Source organism: Lagenorhynchus albirostris, chromosome 19, assembly GCF_949774975.1.
Source record: "Lagenorhynchus albirostris chromosome 19, mLagAlb1.1, whole genome shotgun sequence".
NCBI lineage: Eukaryota > Metazoa > Chordata > Mammalia > Artiodactyla > Delphinidae > Lagenorhynchus > Lagenorhynchus albirostris.
In genome coordinates, this window is record NC_083113.1 from 31,180,342 (window position 1) to 31,201,408 (window position 21,067).

A 21,067-nucleotide genomic window follows, 5' to 3' on the forward strand; every position below is an offset into this window, starting at 1 on the left:
CCTGCACATTTTACTTTCTTTCTTTCTTTTTTTTTTTTTTTGGTTTTGCCATTTGGAGAAAGTAGTTCAAAAGAAATAGACCCGAAATCTGAACAGAAGCGTGCTAAGTCTGTGTAAATGTGTTTGGCCTCGCCTTTAATTAGTCCTCCAAAATGTTGCAAATCCGTAATCCTATCTTTGCAATCCGATTTGGAGGTATTAAATTTCTGAAAAGTCGGGCGAGCTGCGGTGCATCCGGGATTTTTCGGCCGGGTGCACTTTCTGGAAAAGCGCCTTGGCTTCGGTTTGGGGTAACACTTTTGGAGGGGTGGGAGTGCCGAGGCAAGGCTTAGCTTTTCGTTTGCCTTTCTCTGTGGGGAAAAAAAGTCCTTGATTTCCTTTGCTCACCACCCTTGCTCCCAACGCGCAACCACTCGGTTGCGGAGCGCAGAGTCGCTGCCGCTGCCCAGGCCTCTCTCTGGGTAGAGGGCCCGGCCGCCGTGGCCGGATCTGCGCACGGGGGGAGGACGTTCCTGGGCCTCCCAGGGGCCAGGGAAGCCAGGACGGCTCCAAGCGCCCCCAAGGACTCAGGAGTTGGCGCCCCCGCTTCCTTATGAGGAGGAGGAGGCGTTGCCCCAGGGTCTGAGCTCTCCAGCCCTACCCCAGGGAAAGCCTGAGTGCGGGCCTCGCAGCCCGAAGACCCCTGGGCGCAGGGAAAGTGTCTTTCAGTCGCCCAGGTGGCACTGGGGACCACGGCCCACTCTCACTTTCTCTCTGCCCCTTCCCTGCAGGGCTCTCCCTACGACCATACACCCGGCATGGCAGGCTCCTTGGGGTACCACCCGTACGCAGCACCCCTGGGCTCGTACCCCTACGGGGACCCCGCGTACCGGAAGAACGCCACGCGAGATGCCACTGCTACACTGAAGGCCTGGCTCAACGAGCACCGCAAGAACCCCTACCCCACCAAGGGCGAGAAGATCATGCTGGCCATCATCACCAAGATGACCCTCACCCAGGTGTCCACCTGGTTCGCTAATGCGCGCCGGCGCCTCAAGAAGGAGAACAAGATGACGTGGACGCCGCGGAACCGCAGCGAGGACGAGGAGGAGGAGGAGAACATTGATCTGGAGAAGAACGACGAGGATGAGCCCCAGAAGCCCGAGGACAAGGGCGACCCCGAGGGCCCCGATGCAGGTTGGTGGACGCGGGAAAGGGTGCGTTAAGCAAAAGGGGGACTGGAGAGGGGGCGCACAGGGCCTGGAGGTTGAGGGCAGGGGTCTTTGCCTTTGCGGGCGGGGACCTGGGCCCCGCCGCGCGGCCTCCGCGCCTCTGACCGCCTGGGTTTCGCCCGCAGGAGGAGCAGAGCAGAAGGCGGCTTCAGGCTTTGAACGGCTGCAGGGGCCGCCCACCCCCGCCGGCAAAGAGACCGAGGGTAGCCTCAGCGACTCGGATTTTAAAGAGCCGCCATCCGAGGGCCGCCTCGACGCGCTGCCCGGGCCCCCCCGCGCCGGCGGGCCCTCCCCGGCCGGGCCTGCGGCAGCTCGGCTGGCCGAAGACCCGGCCCCTCACTACTCCTCGGGCGCGCCGGCTCCGGGCCCACACCCAGCCGCGGGAGAGCTGCCCCCCGGTCCCGGAGGGCCCTCGGTCATACACTCGCCGCCACCGCCACCGCCTCAGGCGGTGCTCGCCAAGCCCAAACTGTGGTCTCTGGCGGAGATCGCCACATCCTCGGACAAGGTCAAGGACGGGGGCGGCGGGAGCGAGGGCTCTCCGTGCCCACCGTGCCCCGGGCCCGTAGCCGGGCAAGCCCTAGGAGGCAGCCGCGCGTCACCAGCACCGGCGCCATCGCGCTCGCCCTCGGCTCAGTGTCCCTTTCCAGGCGGGACAGTGCTGTCCCGGCCTCTCTACTACACGGCGCCCTTCTATCCTGGCTACACGAACTATGGCTCCTTCGGACACCTTCACGGCCACCCGGGGCCCGGGCCAGGCCCTACAACGGGTCCGAGCTCGCATTTCAATGGATTAAACCAGACCGTGTTGAACCGAGCGGACGCTTTGGCTAAAGACCCGAAAATGTTGCGGAGCCAGTCCCAGCTAGACCTGTGCAAAGACTCTCCCTATGAATTGAAGAAAGGTATGTCCGACATTTAACGCGGGCTGCGTCGGTCCTGGACTTTCCTAATTTATTAAAAAAAAATGGCCTTGGCAGTTATTTTTCCATCAACATGAGAGAAAAACAAAACTACCCCTCCTACTAAAAAGTTTATAGTTCCTGGAGATGGATGACATAAAAATGTAAACATCTCCACACACAAACAAAAATGTCTTAACCAACTGAAAAGAAAAATTTAAAAAAGGATTTGTATTAAATCTTATTCTGTATATTTAATGTAGCATTTTTGTATTTAAATTGATAACTCAATATCTTTGAAGTAAATTATGAAATTAAGACACCTGTACAGGCATTTAATGTTTTTTTGTAATATAACTATATACATTTGTGTTTCCCCCAGAACTGTTTCATAGTTTAAAAATACAAGTTTAATTTAATTTTTTACACCTATTGATTTTTCTGGGTATGAGCTGAAGTATTATTACAGAAAGGGAACAGGTTATACTCTTAGATTTCAAAAGTAAAAGAAACTGCAGCCGCCTTTGTAACATGCAAAATATTTAATTAAAAGAGATTTTAACATAATCAGAGCCACTCGTTACTTTTTAGAAGCCACAGTAAACTGTCCATCGCCCTGGACAAAAGGTGCAAACTGCAACTTTTTTCGAAGTGGGGAATGAAAGGTTCCACCGAACCTGGTGGGCCAGCGGGAAACTGTAATTAGGCTTCGAGCCCCGGGGAACCTGGCCCTGCCCGGAATGCAGATTTGGATCACTGATGCGGGCTGCTGTGGGGAGATTGGACCCTGAAGGAGGGAGGAGAGAGGCCCAAGTGTGTGCCCAGAAGGGAGAAGAGATGGCAAAGGCAGCTAGAGACACGCACCACCCGAGCTCCATTGCTTAACCTAATTACTTCCAATCAGCGTCGTGTTTTATGCAAAGCAATCAGCTGGTGAACTTTGCTAATGAGTTCGATTTTATGCCGGATTTAGCCTTTACTACTCTTTCAAAGGTGCTCTGGGCTAATGCGGGCGGGAAGCGTTAGGGGATGACAAGGAGAAGGCTTTCCCAAGTCACTGTCTTCTCTACCCCTTCAAAATTGGGCATTGATCTCTTCGCTGGATTTGATTAGATTAGTAAATGTTCCATCCGCGACCGTGCGGGTGGTAGGCGGCCGGGTAGATTCCCCGCGCAGCCGCGGGGCTGGGCCGCGGGACCAGCGAGGGGACGGTTCCTCCCTTTCACAGGTAGGTGTCACACTTGTCCTGAATTACAAGCCTGCACTTTGCAGAGTCGGAGATTGGAGAGAGAGTGGGCGGAAGTGGGGGAGGGAGTGCCATAAGCGCTTGGGGGAAGCAAGGGGAGCCCCGAACGAACCAGAGGAGCCCCCCCCGCCCCACCCCCAAGGGCCCCTTTTTGGACAAGCGGCATTCAAAAGTTCGAGGACGTTTGCCTAGATAATGAGGCCGTTGTGGACTTGATCAGGCTTGTCACTTTAGCACTCTTCCCATCACGGATTCAAGAGTCCGAGTAGCCACAAAAGTATTTTTGAGGTTTTATTTTCTCCGTTTAATCCCGCATCTTTCATCGCAAAACGAAAAGGCAGGTTACGTCTCAATCCCACATGAGGAAGAGATACCGCCCTGCGCCCGAGGCCCGCCAGCACGCTCGGTGTTCGCCTCTCCATTTTGCGCGGGAGATGGGGAACCGCGGACTTGTGGAATTTCGTGGGAAATTTTCACTAGTCGGGGGACGGGAGGCTTTACAGCAAAAACATACCCCAGCGAGGGGAATTAATTTGCTCTATTAAACCCAAGCCTGAGCGTAGAGAGAATGTGTTTGCACATAACACCGGTTTAATTAGGCTAAATCAAAACTCACATATTTGCACTTCTACTCAAGACCACTTTAACCCTGTTTTTTTAAACACAGCCCAAATTTTCACTGGAGTTTTCACTTTTGCTACTTTTTTTTTTTTAACCTGCAACGGGGCTCCTTTAGTTATTCGAATTTAAACAAGTTTGAAAGCAGCATTGTCCAGATGTTTTCTTGAACAGCAGTCGACTTCAGTGTTTAAATTAGTGAGAAAATTCACGCAGGGAAAATGGTTTCAAAGCTGGAAGTGTGAATGATTAAATATGCATGAGACAATCGTATTTTATTTTGTCCCTTTAATTATAAATGATTTTTTTAAACAATTGAATTCCAGAGATGACTTGCCCTACCCCCCGCGCCCCAGCCCCCTCCATCCACCCCCCGACAGCCCGGTTCACAATCAGCTTTTTCCCCCCTGTTGAATATGCAGCCCCAGGAGTCACCTTCTCTTCTAAAAAAGTCAGAAGAATAGGCCAGTCGCCTTCTCTTAAGAGAGAGTTTAAGGACGACATCAACTCTGCGGGATTTGGAAGCACTGGCCCTAAACCCTGCCCAACGATTTTAAAAAGAAAATTGTAGGCTTCCTTGTGTTCCCGGGAATATGCAAATGGCGCGGCGCGGGCCTCCCGGGTCTGATTGCCGAGGCTCCGGGCTGGGAGCCGAATGCCCGCGGGGGCTGCCTGGGAACGGGAACCGCGTACCGGGGAGCCCGTGGCGTTTCTCCCCAACGAGGGGCTGTGCGAGACGCCTCCCGGCTGCGCAGCGAAACCGCCAGAGTCTGGAAGGCTGGTGCCCGCATCGCTGCCCCCTGTCCGCATCCCTCCTGCCCTTGGCCTCTGCAGGGTCGAGGGTTTTCTTTGCGTACTTCGTCCTAAGTACAAGCCCCAAATTAAGTTTAGGGTTTTCTCCTTTGCAGAGCTGGGTTTCGTTGGCCAGTGGTTTTTCTGTTGTCTAGAGACTTCTCAGTTTGGGGGCGGCCTGCTGGGCGGGTCGAGGTATGTGCAGCTAGGAAATGTCTCCCGCGTTTAATCCCAGAAGTAGATGCGTGTCTGTAAGGTCCCAAGTCCCTCCTCGAGCCTCCGAGCCTCAGCCTGGCCGCATCTTGGGCCGTGTCGAAGGCGATGCTCCTTGCAAGGGGGGCTGGGGGAAACCTTTCGGCGTGTGCCAGGGGTTTGTTCGCAGACTTGGACGGGGGCGCGGAAGTTATGCGAAGCAGTGCCTAATACACCTCGGTGCTGGGGTATCGCGGGCGTTTGTCACCTGCGCTTGGCTGCACTGGTTGCAGCCCCCAAGCAGAGCCTAGCTTGGCACTAAGGGGACTAGGAGTCGCTGAACCCCTGGCAACAGAGGCCGCGGGACCACTGAGTGGGGTCCCTGCAGTCAGCCCCACGAGGCAGCGCCAAACCAGGGCCCGGCTGGGTTTCTTCCCTTGCCCCCCTGTGCAGGGACGAATCAGCTTCTGGGATTTGGGGTGAGGAACCAACAGCCCAGTCAATCCCCGAGGGTGCATACTCGGGCATTGAGGTGAGGCTGCAGAAGGGGCCCTTTCTCCTTCCCGCTCTTCGGACCGGGGTGCCAGGGCCCGAACTGCTGTTCCCCGGCCTGGGTGAGGGGTCTTTATCGAGGCCTCCTGGTTTGCAAACCCCTCAGGGCCTCTCGTTCCCTGAGATGTGCACAGCTCTTGGAGCCTGGAAGGTTGGGGGCTGGGCTGCGGTGGTCGTGCGAGCGGTTTCAGAACTGGCTGTTCCTACCAGCCCACCTGTCCCGCCTAACAAGCTGCCAGCTGGGGCGGAGGCACAGAACAGCGCCCTGCAAAGCGCCCAAAGTGAAAGGAATGTGATTGCGCTCCCAAGAGGGAGCCGGAGGCGGATGCAGTTTAGGAAGGGCGCCGCCTACTGGTCCCCGGGCGCCACGCGGCTCGCAGAGAGGAGGAGTTAGGCGACACCCAGCTATGCCCTCCACCCTCAGCGGGGCCTTAGCTCTGGACCCCAACAGGGTCAAAAGTAAATTGCTCCGCCATCCCACTCGCTTCGGCCTGGGACCCAGGACCCAGTTAACATTGGGGATTCGGAAAGCACGGCCTTCGACTGGAAGAGTATTAACCCTACAGATTCCTGCCGCGGCTTGGGCACAGCCTTTAAAACCTGGCGGCAGGCAGTTGAGAAATATGCGGGCTGCTGGAGCAGCCTGCGGGGGGGGGGGGCGCGGCGGTGCGCAGCCCAGGCAGTGCCGGTGCGCCCGCTCCGCTTCAGGTGCAGGTATTCCGTTTCTGCTGGCCTTTCCACTCCCGGCCTCTGGGCCCCGCACAGTTTTAATTTGCGGTTTGGCATGTCGGGGGTCTACGACGCAGCCGCGCCCCCAAAGATCGTTTCTATCTTTTGGCCTGTAGGTTGGACATCTTTAGGAAAAGGAAAAACAAAACAAAACTACCCTCGAATTCTTCAAACCCTATTTCGAAAGCACCTTTAATGAGCTCGGCGTGGCAAAGGAGGAGGTGCTCACCTGGACGTCCCCCTCTACCCATCCAGAAGCGCTAACGGGAAGTCTCAGCTGGTTTCCCCCGGTGCAAGGATGTTGGGGACAGCGGGGGGCGCGCCCTCTACCTGACTTTCGCCTTCTTTGCCACTCGGCCCCCGAATAGGAGGAAAATCGGCCCGACCGGAATCTTGCCTCCTGCTCTCCCCCGAAAGTGGCCAAAGCTGTGGAACTGGTCCTACACCCACCCCACGGGTCTCCCTTTTGAACCAGGCCAGAGCTAATCTCCTTTTCGTTTTCGCGCTAAATGCGACTTGGGTCCCAGGCACGAGGTGGGACCCAGGTTGTGGCCTAACACGATCGCCTCGGGGACCGGGCTGCAGCTCTGGCTGCACACCCAGCGCCGGCCGGCCCCTCCGGGCCGTTGGGGATCTCCGGCCTCCCGTCGGCCGCAGGCCCCAACCCTGGGTCCCCAAGGCCGCCCTCCCGGCCGCGCTCGTTTCCGGCGCCCGGACGAGCCTGGCGCTCCCAGACGCCACTTTTCTCAGTGAAATCTGCTTTTATTTGCTCCGAGCAAACCCCGGGCTCTCAGCGCTCTCGCCTGATGGATGCAAATGTAAATGTGCACTTATTTAATTGGATCAGGCCCCAAGATAAAAGAGATAAACGGCTCCCCGTTTGCTAACTTATTTTCCGAGGCATGCAGCGCCGCGTGGAGGGGAAGCTAATGAAGGAGAGGCGCGTCGCTGGGCGCTCGAGCGCTGGTCGGTCGGCTCGGCTTGGGCGGCGGCTCCTTGTCCACCCCCTCTGTATGCGCCCTGCCCGCCGGGTAGGATCCCCTTGGGACTTTCTGTGCAAAGGGACCGGAAAGTGAGAAGGCGCGGCTTCGGCTTCGCGCTTGCAAATACTCAACCTCTCGCCACAGTGTTCTGCGGTTTTTACCCAACTCTCCATACAGGAGTCCTACTGGCAGGGCCGATTCGATAGAAAATCCTTTCTTGCTCCCCTCCCCAGGCGTCGTCTTTCACCCCAGGCGGGGGTTTCCCAAAGAAAGACGGGAGGGACGTGGAAAAGGCCAGGGGCGTCCCCCACCTCCACCCCGACCCCCGGCCACCAGGGTCCCATGGAGTCGCCCCTTAGATGGAAGGACCACCCTTCTCTGTTCCCAGTTGGCCCTCTTTTGGATTCTGGGATTTCTTTCAGGACTGGCGTGGATAACCTCCCCTCCCCCAATGTATGCCCGCAATGCACACAATCCTTCAATAGTTTCAAAGGGTCGCAGAACCCGGACATCCAGACTGTAGGAGGAGAAAGGACTACCTGACTCCCAGCTCCACTGGGCGGGAGTTCAGAACTTCAGCACCAGTGCGTCGGTCTCCGCCATCCTCGACAAATTCGTTCCCCAAGTTTGGGCCTTGGTTTTTCCGGCAAAGTTTTTCTTCCGTTTAGGAGGGTGGAGGAGGTCTGGGTGGGTGAAGGCAAGAGGCCAGCTGAGACAGACTGCGGAGGATGGGTGCAAAGGAGCCTGGGAAAGGGGGCGCCCTAGGCGGAGACCCTTGCCAGGTAGACCCCAGAGGCTAGGCTGGGCAGGGCTGGGACTGGTGAGGCCCGGCTGGTCAGGGCGGGCCGGCCGCGTCCCATCCCCAACTCGCTGATGAATTGGCTTGTCAGGAGAGCTCTGTGCGCGGAGCCCATCAGAAAGCACTTACCTCGCTAAACTGAAATTACTGTCTTTTCAGGGGCTAATTTGTGTAACTCCCATGGAGGGGCTTGGAGGGGGTTTGATGAGGCATAAAATGATGATTAATGAATTTATTGGCCGCTGCTCATCAAACAACGGCTGGAGAGCTCGGGTCCACACGGGGCGGCCTGGCAGCGGCGCTCAGCACAGCTGGGGTTCGGCCTCCGGGGGTTCAGCGCCTGCAACGGTTTTCTCTTGCACCCAGCCCTGGCCCTGGGGGCTTTCCTTGACCTTAGCCGCTTTCTGCTGACCAGCCTCAGATTTGGGGCACAGGTTCCAGCCATGCCGCCATCGCCCCCTGCGGTCCAGCGGCTCAGGCGGGGGTGGAGGTGGGGGGAGGCCAGGACTCCAGTGGCTGCAGGCCCAGAGGTGGACAGCACCTCTCCAGCGTCCTAGAAGCCAGGCCTTGAGTGTGACCAGGGCACCCCAGGCAGTGTGAAGATGGAGATGTAGGCTATTGTCCAGAAGCGTTACAGTGTACTGGTTGGGTCCTCGGGCCTTGGCGGCTCAATCCTACCTCCCTCTGCAATTTACTAAGCTGTGGGTCCTTGGGCAGATCAAATAAGCTCTCTGAACTTCAATGGCCTCCTCTGTAGAATGGGCCTGTACCACCCCTGTTTTCTTTTCTTTTTTTTTTTTTTGCTGTACGTGGGCCTCTCACTGTTGTGGCCTCTCCCACTGTGGAGCACAGGCTCCGGACGCGCAGGCTCAGCGACCACGGCTCACGAGCCCAGCCGCTCCGCGGCATGTGGGATCTTCCCAGACCGGGGCACGAACCCATGTCCTCTGCTTCGGCAGGCGGACTCTCAACCACTGCACCACCAGGGAAGCCTCCACCCCTGTTTTGTGAGGATTCTAGTGGGTGGCAGATAGTCATCCTTCAATACAGTTATTAGGGTCATGCTCTCTTAGCACTTCACTTCGCTGGAGATGCTAGCCAAGGCCTGGGGGAGAGGGGAGAGGGTGGAAGACTGAGGCTTTGGGTTCTGACTTGGGGAGAATCCTGCCAGAATGGCTGTTGTTCTTTAGCACTCTTCCCTTTCCCTGCCTCCTCTGGCTATACATCACTCTCTGGGGCTTGATTGGAGGGGGACACTGGGGAGCCTGGGAAGGCAGCTCTGATCACAGCTGAGCTTTGGGGAGCTGACCGGACCTGCCTTGGGATCCCCTGCATGGGGGCAGAATTGAAGTTCAAGTTAGTTCACAGGACAGTTCAGACCTCCTCTCATTTATGTATAACCCACCCTTTTTCTGCAGGCTCCTGTCTTTTGGAATGTGTCCCCAAGTCCTTTTAGCCACTTCCTCTAGCCTCAATCAAAACCCTGCAGCCCACGAACTTATAAACTCAGCTTGGAGTCTTTACCTCCCCTGCCTACCTTGTACCCTGCACACTGCCCCACCCAGATCTCTCAACACCTGGCTCTACCTTTGCCTCCCTGGGACATCCTGCCCTGCTGAAGCAGAGCACAGGGAAGCCCTTGGCATTGACCTCTCCAGTAAGAGGCTTGGTTGGCCTCCATGTTAGTGCAGCTCCACTTAGACTATTTTTTCCCTTCCTGCCACATACATAATTGAGCATCTATAATATGCCAGATTCCTTGTTCTAGGTGCTGATGATAGAGCAAAGAACAGAGCAAAGTCCCTGCCCTCCTGGAGCTTACATTTTAGAGGGGTGGGCAGAAAGCAAACAAATAAGTGTGATAATGGCTTATCACAATCTCCAGGTGATGAGTGTTAGGAAAAAAATTAAGTAGGGCAAGGACATGGACGGGAGTGTGCTCTTGGAGTGAGGACAGTCTGGGAAGCATCCCCTAGGAGGGGGCATTTGAGCAGAGACCTGAAAGAAGTTAGGGAATAGGCCAGGCAGGTATCCCAGGGGAGAGAGTTCTGGGAAGAAGGCATAGCAGGTGCAAAGATCTTGAGGTGGGAGCAGGTTTGAGCAACACCAAGAAGACTTTTATGGAAGGAGATTAGATCAAGGCAAAGCCAGGTTCAGGTTATATGGGGCCTCATGGGTCCTGGTGAGATCTGTGGATTTTATGATGTGACAGAGAGAGAGGGAGAGAGAGAGGGAGAGGAAGGCAGGGAGGGTTTTGAAGGGAGAGACAGGATCAAATTTATGTTTGAAAGGCATCCCCCTATATGAGGAGCTGAGACTCTGGGAGGACAAGAGTAGAGGCAGGGACCAGTTAAGAGGGTGATGGAGAATTTGGGGGGGGTAATGGAATGCGGTCTTGGTCCAGCACGGTAGCCGGGGAAGTGAGGAGAAGCAATCAGGTCTGGGCTGAAGGTAGTGTCAACAGGCTTTGTTGATGGATTAGATGTTGGGAATAAGAGGAGTGGAGTTCTAGATGCCTCCAAGAATTTGAGCCTGAAAACCCAGAGGCATGGGGTTGCCATTTGCTGAGATGTCCAGTGGTAAGGGAGGAGCAGGGATTTTTTTTTTTTTTTCTGGAGAAGGGGGAAGTAAGATACTCATTGACCTGATCCCCAAGCCCTTTGGCCCAAAGGAGTTGCTCTCGTGGACATGCTGGTCATCCAGTGGCCAGGCCAAACCCTGAAGTGAACAGATCCTGCCGCCTGAGACCAGAGATCTCAGACCTTTCTAACCCCATCTCCCCTTTTATTTCTGCCTTTTATTCCTTTCCCTTTTTCTTTTTCTTTTTTTTTTATCAGTGGAGAAACTGAGGTTCAGGAAATGAAATGACTTGCCCAAGCTCACACAGTGAGTTTATAGGCAGCACCGAATCAGAAACCCGGGTCTCCTAACTCCTAGGCTGTGCTCTCCTTCTGTCTCAGCGAAGCTAAGATCTCACGGATATCTGTGTTTTAACGGAGAACTCCTGGAAACAAAATGCCTTAACAGAGAGGAATGAATTTAGAGTGGTGGAGTCTCAGACACTGTGACAAGCTGTCAAGGGAGATATTTTTAGGCAGGGCCGGGAAATATCTTAGCCCTCCTCCAAAGCTGCTGGAGGACAGGCTGCCCCCTCAGGACTGTGTGTGTGAAGTACAGATGACCATCTGAAAAGATTTGCTCATTTCTCCTGTTGGAAGTGACTGCCTGCCTGCCCACAACGATCTCGCATAATGCAGCAAAAACGAATGTTCCTTTGCCCATCATTTTACAGAGCAGCTCCCAGCAAACAGATTTGAATTGGGGACAAGGACTCCAATCATAGGTCTTTCATGCATGTATTTTGTATTTCTTTCTTTTTTTCTTTTTTCAGTGCCTCACCTTGACTGTTTTTTGCTTTTTTTTCCCCACCTCAATCCTTTTCTTGACTCCTTGTGTCATATATATGGTCGTCTGCTTGGGGATTTTTTCTATAAAATCTATCAGTGGCTTTGTCCCCAAGGGAACCCACAGGCCCTTAGGAATAGCATCTCAATGTCTTTCAAGCAGAGTGAGACATCTGTTAGCCCTAGATTCCAAATACCCTCACAGTTCCAGAACATCCCAGACACCTTCCCAGCTAACAGAGTTTGACATCAGACTTACCACACGGTTGTCATTGCTGAGACTTTTTTTTTTAAGGTCCAAGCCACAAGGTTTTTTGTTTGTTGGTTGGTTGGTTGGTTGGTTGATTTCATTTGCCTACTATTTGTAATAGGCGGCTCTTTTGCTAAATACTCATACATGCAGAGATGTTCATGGGTAGTTGAGGACTGATTTTCCTGGATCACATAAAAGAGTGGATGAGTGGCAACTTGGAGAAAAGGGTGTTTTTGGAATAAACACCACCTCTTTGTGCTCATGAAGAATGTGATAGAAAAATCCTTGGCCTGGTTTATTTTGGTTGGTGGAGTTTTTTTTTCCCCTCTCTCCAGACATTTTTTTCTTTCTTACTTTCTTTTTTCTTTTTAATTTTTTTCTTTTAATCTGGTAAGTGCCTGACAGGTCCTAGAAAATGTCTGAGGAATGTCTGAGAAGGCTCTGTGGGACTCGAAATTGCAAGGAAAGGGTCCTTGCTCCGTGTTCCCCAAAACTTACTCATTTGAGCCCTGCCCTCCCAGTCCTTGTCATAGCCTACGATTATTGAAACTACTATTTACAGAATAATTTCCTTTGAATTTTGTTACCATTTACTTATATTGAAAGGAATGTTTGTACCGCTACAGTCACTGAAAAACGAGTATCACTCGCCATCAGTGGAAGACAATTATTAAGAAGCCAGTTAATTAAGTGAAGTTCTTTGCCTCCTGGGCTTTGAAGGCAACTGGTGTCTCTCAGGGTCTCTGGTTGTTCTAGAGGTTACTGCAACCCCATCCCTTCTGCTTTGCCAATGATTATGTAGGTCACGTGAGCATCTTTTCACCCACACCTAAAGTCATCCTGTGTCCCCCCAGAGATGTGCTTCCCACACTTTAAAAAATAGTAACTGCTTATTTTACAGATATGGAAATTGAGGCCCTGAGAGGTAAAGCAGTTTGCTCCAGATCACACAGCTTGTTGGTGACAGAGCAGCCAGGGGTGGCTGCCCACTATCCCCACCCTGCTCCCCCTACGCCTTTTTCTTAATGAATTCCTTGCACTGTAATCCTCATCTCTGGGTGAGCTTCTGGGGAAGCAGGACCGAGATGGGAGAATTCGTACAAACCTTGTAAACTTTTGTTCCTTCCATTCCACTGGTTCTGCAAGGCCTGAATCTCTTTTTTCCTATCTGTGGGTCACTCTTTGGGGGTAAGAGGCCAAGACCCACAACCCAGTATGCTCTTTGACGCCACAAAGGGCTCTGGTCCTTCTCCATTTCTTCTGCAGGGGAAGAAGAGAGGGTTGGAGCCTCCAGCTCTGAGCAAAATTTGGAGAAGGGGTGGGTGGGCTTGAGGAGGTGGATGCATTTCCCTTTGAGAGGTTCCTGCCCTATCAGTGCCCCTTTTTCCAGATACTTACAATGGGAGGTTCCCATCCCTCTCCCCTCCTTTCTGAAGCTGGCCACAGAGACACATGGGAACTTTGTTTAGTGCTAACAAGTAGGGTGTTGTTAGGTTCCCGGCTGTAATATCACTCAAAGTTAACACCCCTGTACACACACACACACACACACACACACACACACACACACTTTCTCCTCTTTGCTTGCTTGCTCCTTTCTCTTCTCTTTTCTTTTCTCCCTGGGTGGGGACCTTGCTCCTTTCTCCTCTCTTTTCTTTTCTCCCTGGGTGGGGACCTTTAGCATAGCTTGTTTATTGGGTAGGCCCTCCCTCACCTGCCCTGGAAGGCCTGCCATGCCCCTCAGTGGTGTTGCAGCACACCTGGCCTACATCCAGCCAGCACTCTCACCTCTTCTCCAGGCCACCTATCCACTACCTGAAGTCTATCTCCAGCCGGAAGGACCACAAGCAACTCAAATTCAAAATGTCCCAAACTAGGTTTATTCCTAGGTATTTTATTCTTTTTGACATGATGGTAAATGGGATTGTTTCCTTAATTTCTATGTGGTATATATATATATATACAGTGGAATACTACTCAGCTGTTAAAAAAATGAAATTTTGCCATTTGTGACAACATGAATGGACTTGGGGGGTATTATGCTAAGTGAAATAAGTCAGACAGAGAAAGACAAATACTGTCTGATACCACTTATATGTGGAATCTAAAAAATACAACAAAGTAGTGAATATAACAAAAAAGACGCAGACTCACAGATATAGAGAACAAACTGGTGGTTACCAGTGGGGAGCAGATGGGGGAAGGGCAAAATAGGGGTAGAGGATTAAGAGGTACAAACTATTAGGTATAAAATAAGCTACAAGGAGCTTCCCTGGTGGTGCAGTGGTTGAGAGTCCGCCTGCCGATGCAGGGGACGCGGGTTCATGCCCCGGTCCGGGAAGATCCCACATGCCGCGGAGCGGCTGGGCCCCTGAGCCATGGCTGCTGAGCCTGCGTGTCCGGAGCCTGTGCTCCGCAATGGGAGAGGCCACAACAGTGAGAGGCCCGCGTACGGCAAAAAAAACAAACAAACAAACAAAACAAAACTACAAGGATATATTGTACAACACAGGGAATATAGCCAATATTTTATAATAACTATAAGTAGAGAATAACCTTTAAAATTTTTGAATCACTATATTGTACACCTGTAACTTATATAATATTGTATATCAACTATACTTCAATAAAAACTAAAAATAATAAAAAGAAATATATATATATAAAAGAATAAAGCCAGATAAAATGACAGATGAAAAAAAATGTTCCAAGCTATAGTCACCTCCTTCCCATTCCTAGCCTCACCCCAACCCCAGATTGGCTTCTCTTGCCTTCCTTCATCCAGTGACCCAGTGGAAGGACTTCAGAAACATGCCAACCGTTTCCTTTCCCCAATGCTTCATATGCATCCACTCCCCAAGTCCCATAGATCCTTCTGAGGGATTTTGTTCAACCGTCTCCCCCACCTACTGCACTGGTCTGAACTTCATCGTCTGTCATACTGACCATCACATACCTCCTGAAGGTCTCCCTGCCCCAGCCATCTTTGTAGCACCAAAGTAGAGCCCAAAGCCTGGAGCGTCCTGGGTATTCAATACATGTTGATGGAAATGAAAACAAAGACATGGATTCCAAGCCAGTGTACTTGGATTTTTCCCATAGAAATGAATTTTGAAACAGCTCTGGGGTCAGACAGATGTGAATTCAAATCCTGACTGCCCTCTACTATCTTGGGTATATTAATGAACCAGATTAGATGACTAAGAAATCTAAACAGAGAGACCCAGCACCTGTGGTGTTGGAAAAGGTGGACTCTATTGGGTGCCAGACTTCTTGGATTCTGTTCCTATCTGTGCCCTCTGCCAGCTGTGCAACCCTGGGAAAGTTCCTTAACCTCTCTGAAATTCAGCATCCATAAAACAGGGATAATACAGTACCTACCTCACAGGGTGAGGATTAAATGAGATAATGGATGCAAAGTGCACCGAAGCACATGGTGGACTCTCAAGAAATGTGAGTGCTTACCATTATTACTCAATAAATATGGTTTCATATGATTGCAAATGATTTCATCTGAGAATTTCTAAAATTGTGTAGCGTGTTTTCTCCATTTCTTAACTACTTCACATCTTTTTGCTGATCAGCAATGGTTAAGATGTCTAGAGTGAAAAAAAAATCTTATTTTAAGAATCACTCCTTGGAACATTATTTCATTACTTAAACTTTCTGCTGACTCATCTGTTCCGTGGTAACTGAGTCTTTCTTTACCAATAACTTTAATTACATCAATCACTCATTCTCAAAACTGCTGAATAATGAAAACTCTTAGAGGTGAAACGATGGACTTCTGTCACAGAAGCAGGGGCTTTTGGAGGGAGATATAATAGGCTTTTCTTTCCTTTTCTTTTAAATAGCAATCAGGACTTCAAATAGGGAAATATGGTTAGCTTTCATGATTTACTATCTGTCCATCTATCTCTCTAACAGTTTATAATGAGGACTGACAATTCACAACTTCCTGAATTGAATTGAATGGAATTTGCTTCATCTTCTGACATTTCTTAGTCATAAGGCCCATGTCGCCACCTTGGTGATAAAATAAGTGACGTTTGAGAACTCCAACACCAATTCCTTTGCTAAAAGCTGCATAACAATCGCATAGTACAGTTAACAGTTAACATATTACCTAAACAATGATTTTGTTATTGATAATAATAGCTACCTTATTGAACTCTTAGTGTATACCAGTTATTCTACTGAAGATTGTATGTACATGAGCTCAGTAATGCCTCATCAAACCTATGGAGTACGTACTATCACTATCTCTGTTTTACAGGTGAAGAAACTGAGGTGCTGAAAGGTTTACTTGCCTGAGTAAGCGTCAAAGTGACATGTGAACCTAGGAATGTCTGACTCTCATCTTCTGTGCCTAGATGGAGCCAGGAGGGAGTTGCTGGCTGTTCTTTGCAGTTTTAGGCAGCAGTTGTTTCTCTGGCTATTCACAGCTCAATTCTACTGTGAGTAGAATAAGGTACCTGCCATTTGCTGACCTTGGAATGTTATCTGATGCTACAGAGAAGCAGTGATCCTCAATGTGATGAGGGCCAGGGGCGGGGGGAGGGGGAGGGGTTGGCGTGCATCTCACAAAACCCTGTCCCAAAGTGCCTGCTCTTCCTCTCTCCCATCCCCTCCAGGCCCTTGGCCCCTTCCTCTTGGACTGTGACATCAGCCTCCTAACTGGTTTCTCTGTCTCCAGGCTCTCCCCCATCTTTCCATCTACATACTCTTACCTTACTAGCCAGGAGACAGTAGCCAAAGGAGCTACAGAAGGTTGTAGAGCGGGAGAGTGACAAAATCAAAACTATACTCCAACGGATTCCTCTCTAAGTCATCTGAAGCTCTTCATCAGTCTGACCCCATTCTCCCAGGTGACCCCGTCTCCCTAGACCCTTCCTGGGTATCTTGTGCTCTGGTCACACTGGCTCAACAGTCACTTTCCAAGCCCTCTTCCCCAAGCTGGGTCCCCTGCCTCAGAGCCATCATCCCAGTCACCTGTCTAAATCCACTTGCCCTTCAGAGATTGAGTTCAAGTGCTTCTAGCAGCTTCTAGGGCTTTCACAATGGCTCCAGCTCACACTGCTTCCTCTCCACATGGGGCTGCTGCTGAGGGAGAGACAGCAGAGCGCACGGGCTCTAGGGTCAGGGAAAGCGGGGTTTGCATCCCATCTCTGTCACATGCCAGCTGTGTGACCTTGGGCAAGTGGCTTAACCTCTCAGAGCCTCAGTTCCACCAGAGTGAAGTAATGATGATGCTATCTGTGTCCCGGTTTTTGGTTAGAGGGTGAGCCTGTCTGTGGAGTGCTTTAGAAGTCATTCGTTCCAGGACCACCTGCAAAGCCAGTATGTTCTTTGTTCACATATTAGCATCCATGTACAGGATTGGAAACAAGGTGATTCCAAAAAGTACATGCTTCTGTGAGCTTCGACCTGGCCCTTCATCTTTGCATGTACATTTCCAGAAACACACAGATCTGGTTCTGCACTCTCCCAGGCTCAGGTTCCAGTCTGGAACCCCATACTGTTTATCTGACTATGACTTTGCAATGTGTCTTACAATACGACAGAGCAGTCCTTACTTTTTGCTTTTCTTGTTCAGAACTCTTTGACTTGGCTATTTGGGGGCATTTATTCTTCCACACAAGTTTTAGGATGAATTTAACAAGTGTCAAAATCATTAATTTTGGTACTCCTTCCCTCAGTGCTGTACCAGGCACAGAGTCTGAGCTTCAGGGTAACAGGTGTGAGAGCACCCAGATGATTCTCTGAGGCTACAGGTGGAGAAACGAATCAAGTGCATACCAGATTCTATAGAATCTATCTTGGGCACCCTAAGGCGTAGTCTGGGGTGCCCAGAATAGACCGCAGTCAGTCTAAGATGAATCTGAGGGCCCAGATGGGTGCAGGGGAGGAGCAAAGATGGTGGCTCTGAGGCAGGATGAGGGAGGGGCTCACTACCTGCTCCTGGCAAGGGGCACTCACTTGCGCCCGGTGTTCTTTGCAGGGTGAGGAACTGGCTGTGTGAGGACTTGTACCCACACCCGATGAGGGAGGTTTCCTCACTTCCATCAGGTTTCCCTTAATACCCCTGGCCCGGTCCTGAGTCCTCACATTTTCCTACTGCGTGTTAAGTGTCGGGGATTCAGACTGAATTGTGACGAGGAGTGCAGCCTTGGGAGCCAGGCTGCCTGGGTTCCTGCCCTCCACACTCACCTTCCACCTACCCCAGCTTAGCCAACGGCACCACCATCTAGAAACCTGGGACTCAGTCTTGGCTTTTTCCATTTTCTCCAGATCGTCACCTCTGGTTACGAAATCTGGATTCAGACTTGGTGGATTCAATGTCCTCGATTTTTTCCCCCTGAACCTACACTTCGTTACCATCACCAACTTTGTAATGCAGGCCACTGTCATCTCTCACCCCCTCAATGGCCTTCCAGCTCTAGTCCTGTTTCCTGAAGTTGATTTTCCCCACTGAAGATAGACTGCATATGTGATGATATAATTCTTCTGCCTGAAATATCTATCGGCTCTCTATTGCCCTCATACAAGACTTGAACTCCTAAGTATAATGTTCCTTTAAACATTAGGTTCTAAATCTGCAAATGGCAAACCTGTTTGCCATTCATATACACTATTTTGCCTCTGGGCCTTTGCACATGCTGTTGTTCCCTCTGTCATGCCCCAGTTCTCACTGTCTGCCCCCCACCTTTCTACAGTCAACCCCTACATGGTTAAAGATCTGTGGGTAAAGTTCCCTCCTCCTTCAGTGCTAAAGGTGTCAAGTAAGGAACAAACAACATTTACTAGTTGTGTGACCTTGGGTAATTAATTCATCTCTGAAGTTCGGTTTCTCTTTCTGTAAAATTGGGCACAATCATAATAATAAAAGTCCATTCTAGCTGGACAGTTTTAACAGTCAGTGTGTGATTCACTGCCTCACAGGATTGCTGTGAGGATTAAAGGAGATCATTGCAGGCACATTTCATAGACCAGTGGAGGAATAAACAGAGGCACAAGGCCCAGTCCTAGCCTTAAGGAACTTTCAATGAGATCAGACTCATACCACCACAGCTGACAGCTCCTTGAGAGCCATTTCCTTCCTTCTCTTTTCCTAAAGGAACCCCACCTTTGTGTGGGGTGGCAATGTGCCCAGCCCTAGGGGATGGACCGTTTATCTCTAGGCCAGTTGTGATCATTCCATTCTCCTTGCCAGATGCTCACTTTCCCAGCCTCCCTTACAGGTAGGAGGCCATGTGACTAATTCTGGCCAATGAGACGTGAAGAGAAATCTACTAATCTTTCTGAATCTCAATCTCTACTTTTGTAAAATGAGCAGGTGGGATCAAACAGCAGGGTTGCTTAATCCCCTTGTTTTTTTTAAAAGCAGAGGATCCCCCTTTTTTAATTCCAAAAAAATCTTACGTGGAATGTTAATGTATAACAAAGCACAATTGCTCTAATTGAAAGGGAGATTGGAGAGTGCAGGAACTCCATCCTACTCTTCCCATCCACAAAACAATACTTGGAAAGCCACTGGGTCAGAGCATCTCTACATCCTATAGTGGATATGTGTTATTTTATTTGTGTATATTTTTGGATACTTATTCTAGTCCAGCATTCTGAATTTCCCTTGGGAACCATCTCTCCCCTCCCCTGTGTCTAAAAGCTTTTTAAAATTTTTATTTTATTTATTTATTTTTGGCAGTGTTGGGTCTTCGTTGCTGTGCGCGGGCTTGCTCTAGTTGGCGTCGAGCGGGGGCTGCTTTTCATTGCGGTGCGCGGGCTTCTCATTGCAGTGGCTCCTCTTGTCGCGGAGCACGGGCTCTAGGTGCGCGGGCTTCAGTAGTTGTGGCTCACAGGCTCTAGAGCGCAGGCTCAGTAGTTGTGGCACACGGGCTGAGTTGCTCTGCGGCATGTGGGATATTCGCAGACCAGGGCTCAAACCCGTGTTCCCTGCATTGGCAGGAGGACTCCCAACTACTGTGCCACCAGGGAAGCCCGGTCTAAATGCTTTTGATGAAGTTAATTCAATTTTGATTCTAGGGCTAGACGTATGATTTAGGGCTGCCTGACATTCCATCCTTTTGGGTTCAGTGACTGGTTCAGAAATATGCACATGACTCAATGTGGTCCAGAGAGATTGAGGCCTCAGATTTTCATTAAAATTGAAGAGAGGTACAGGCTCTCTTTTCCCATCGAACTTGAACTCTGGGACTATGAAGACCTGAGAACAAAGCCTACATGGAAGGGAACAGAGCTGAGAGATGGAAAGAGACCAGATCTTAGAGAATTTGATCCCTTGGATTAAGTTTTGCCTGAAGACAGACAGACCTACCACTGAATTTTTAGTTTTGTGAGTCAATAAATGTTCTTCGTTTAAAGTAGTTTGAGTTTCATTTTCTATATTTGCAACCCAAATGGTTCCAACTAGTGCAGATTCTTTCCAGATCTAGAATCTTGGATCCTCTGAGAGGTAGATATTAAGGCTATTCACAAGCTTTCCAGTTTTTCTCATTCTGGGCATGTGGGAGAATTGTACTTCTCCACTGATCCTGAGCAAGGCAGGGCATATGCCTTCCTTTGTCAATGAAATGGGAGTAGAAGTGATAGGCATCACTTCCGGGTGGGCTCTTTACAAGTCGTGCGCGATTCACCACTCTCTCTCTTTCCTTCCCATAATGCTGTTCCAGATGGTGGTGGCTCTATCAGCCTGGGTCCCAGACTGAGGACAGTATGGAACAGAGACCCCTGCTGACCCTCGATGGATACGCACTGTGAGCAAGAAATAAACCTTTGTTGTTTTAAGCCGTTGAGATTTGGGGTCATTTGTTATAACAGCATAACTTAGCCTATCCTAAATAATATACGTAGAATCCTCTTCGAACTCGTCCTCCTTCTCTTTCTTCCTCTCCTTTTCCCTCCCTCTCCCGTTGCTGCTCTGCTCTGCCCAGCAGTCTTTCTTACATAACTCTATTTCTTATCTTACCTTCTGTCAACAGACTATTAAAAGGCATCGATGATTGGTCATCTCCTGCCTTCCCAGTGATATTCAAGTGGACATTGGCAGGAGATCACCAGCCTGCCCCACAACGCTGTGCCCCTGGCATCATCGCCAGTGTCCATCAATTACAGCTGTCAGTCAGTCGACCTCCCCAGCACTGGCCTTGGCAGGAGGCAAATTACTGGACTCACAGGGCTCTGAGTTCCCGAATGGAACCTTCTCCAAGAATGCCCATTTTCTCAGGAAAATTAACAAGATCCTGAAGTTTGTGCTATGGTAGTCGTAACAATACTCTGCCAAGATTGAAAAAAAAATTGACAATTAAAAATTACATACATTGGCCTTCATTGTTAATATGGAATTTCTAGAGTTTATCAGTTAATAA

General features: G+C 50.6%; 1 protein-coding gene across 2 annotated transcripts in view; it reads left to right on the forward strand.

The window, feature by feature from the left end:
* The window catches only part of IRX5 (iroquois homeobox 5), a 21,585-nt gene extending 996 nt beyond the window's left edge, over positions 1-20,589 (forward strand). The window contains exons 2-4 of one of the 2 annotated variants that reach the window (XM_060130477.1): positions 771-1,176; positions 1,337-2,116; positions 20,372-20,589. In XM_060130477.1, the coding sequence (XP_059986460.1) occupies positions 771-1,176; positions 1,337-2,116; positions 20,372-20,436 (1,251 nt within the window). In that variant the 3' untranslated portion in view covers positions 20,437-20,589. Of the gene's footprint in view, positions 1-770; positions 1,177-1,336; positions 2,681-20,371 lie in introns of those variants that run through there. The other variant, XM_060130478.1, reaches the window with a different exon arrangement.
* The last annotated feature ends 478 nt before the right edge of the window (positions 20,590-21,067 follow it).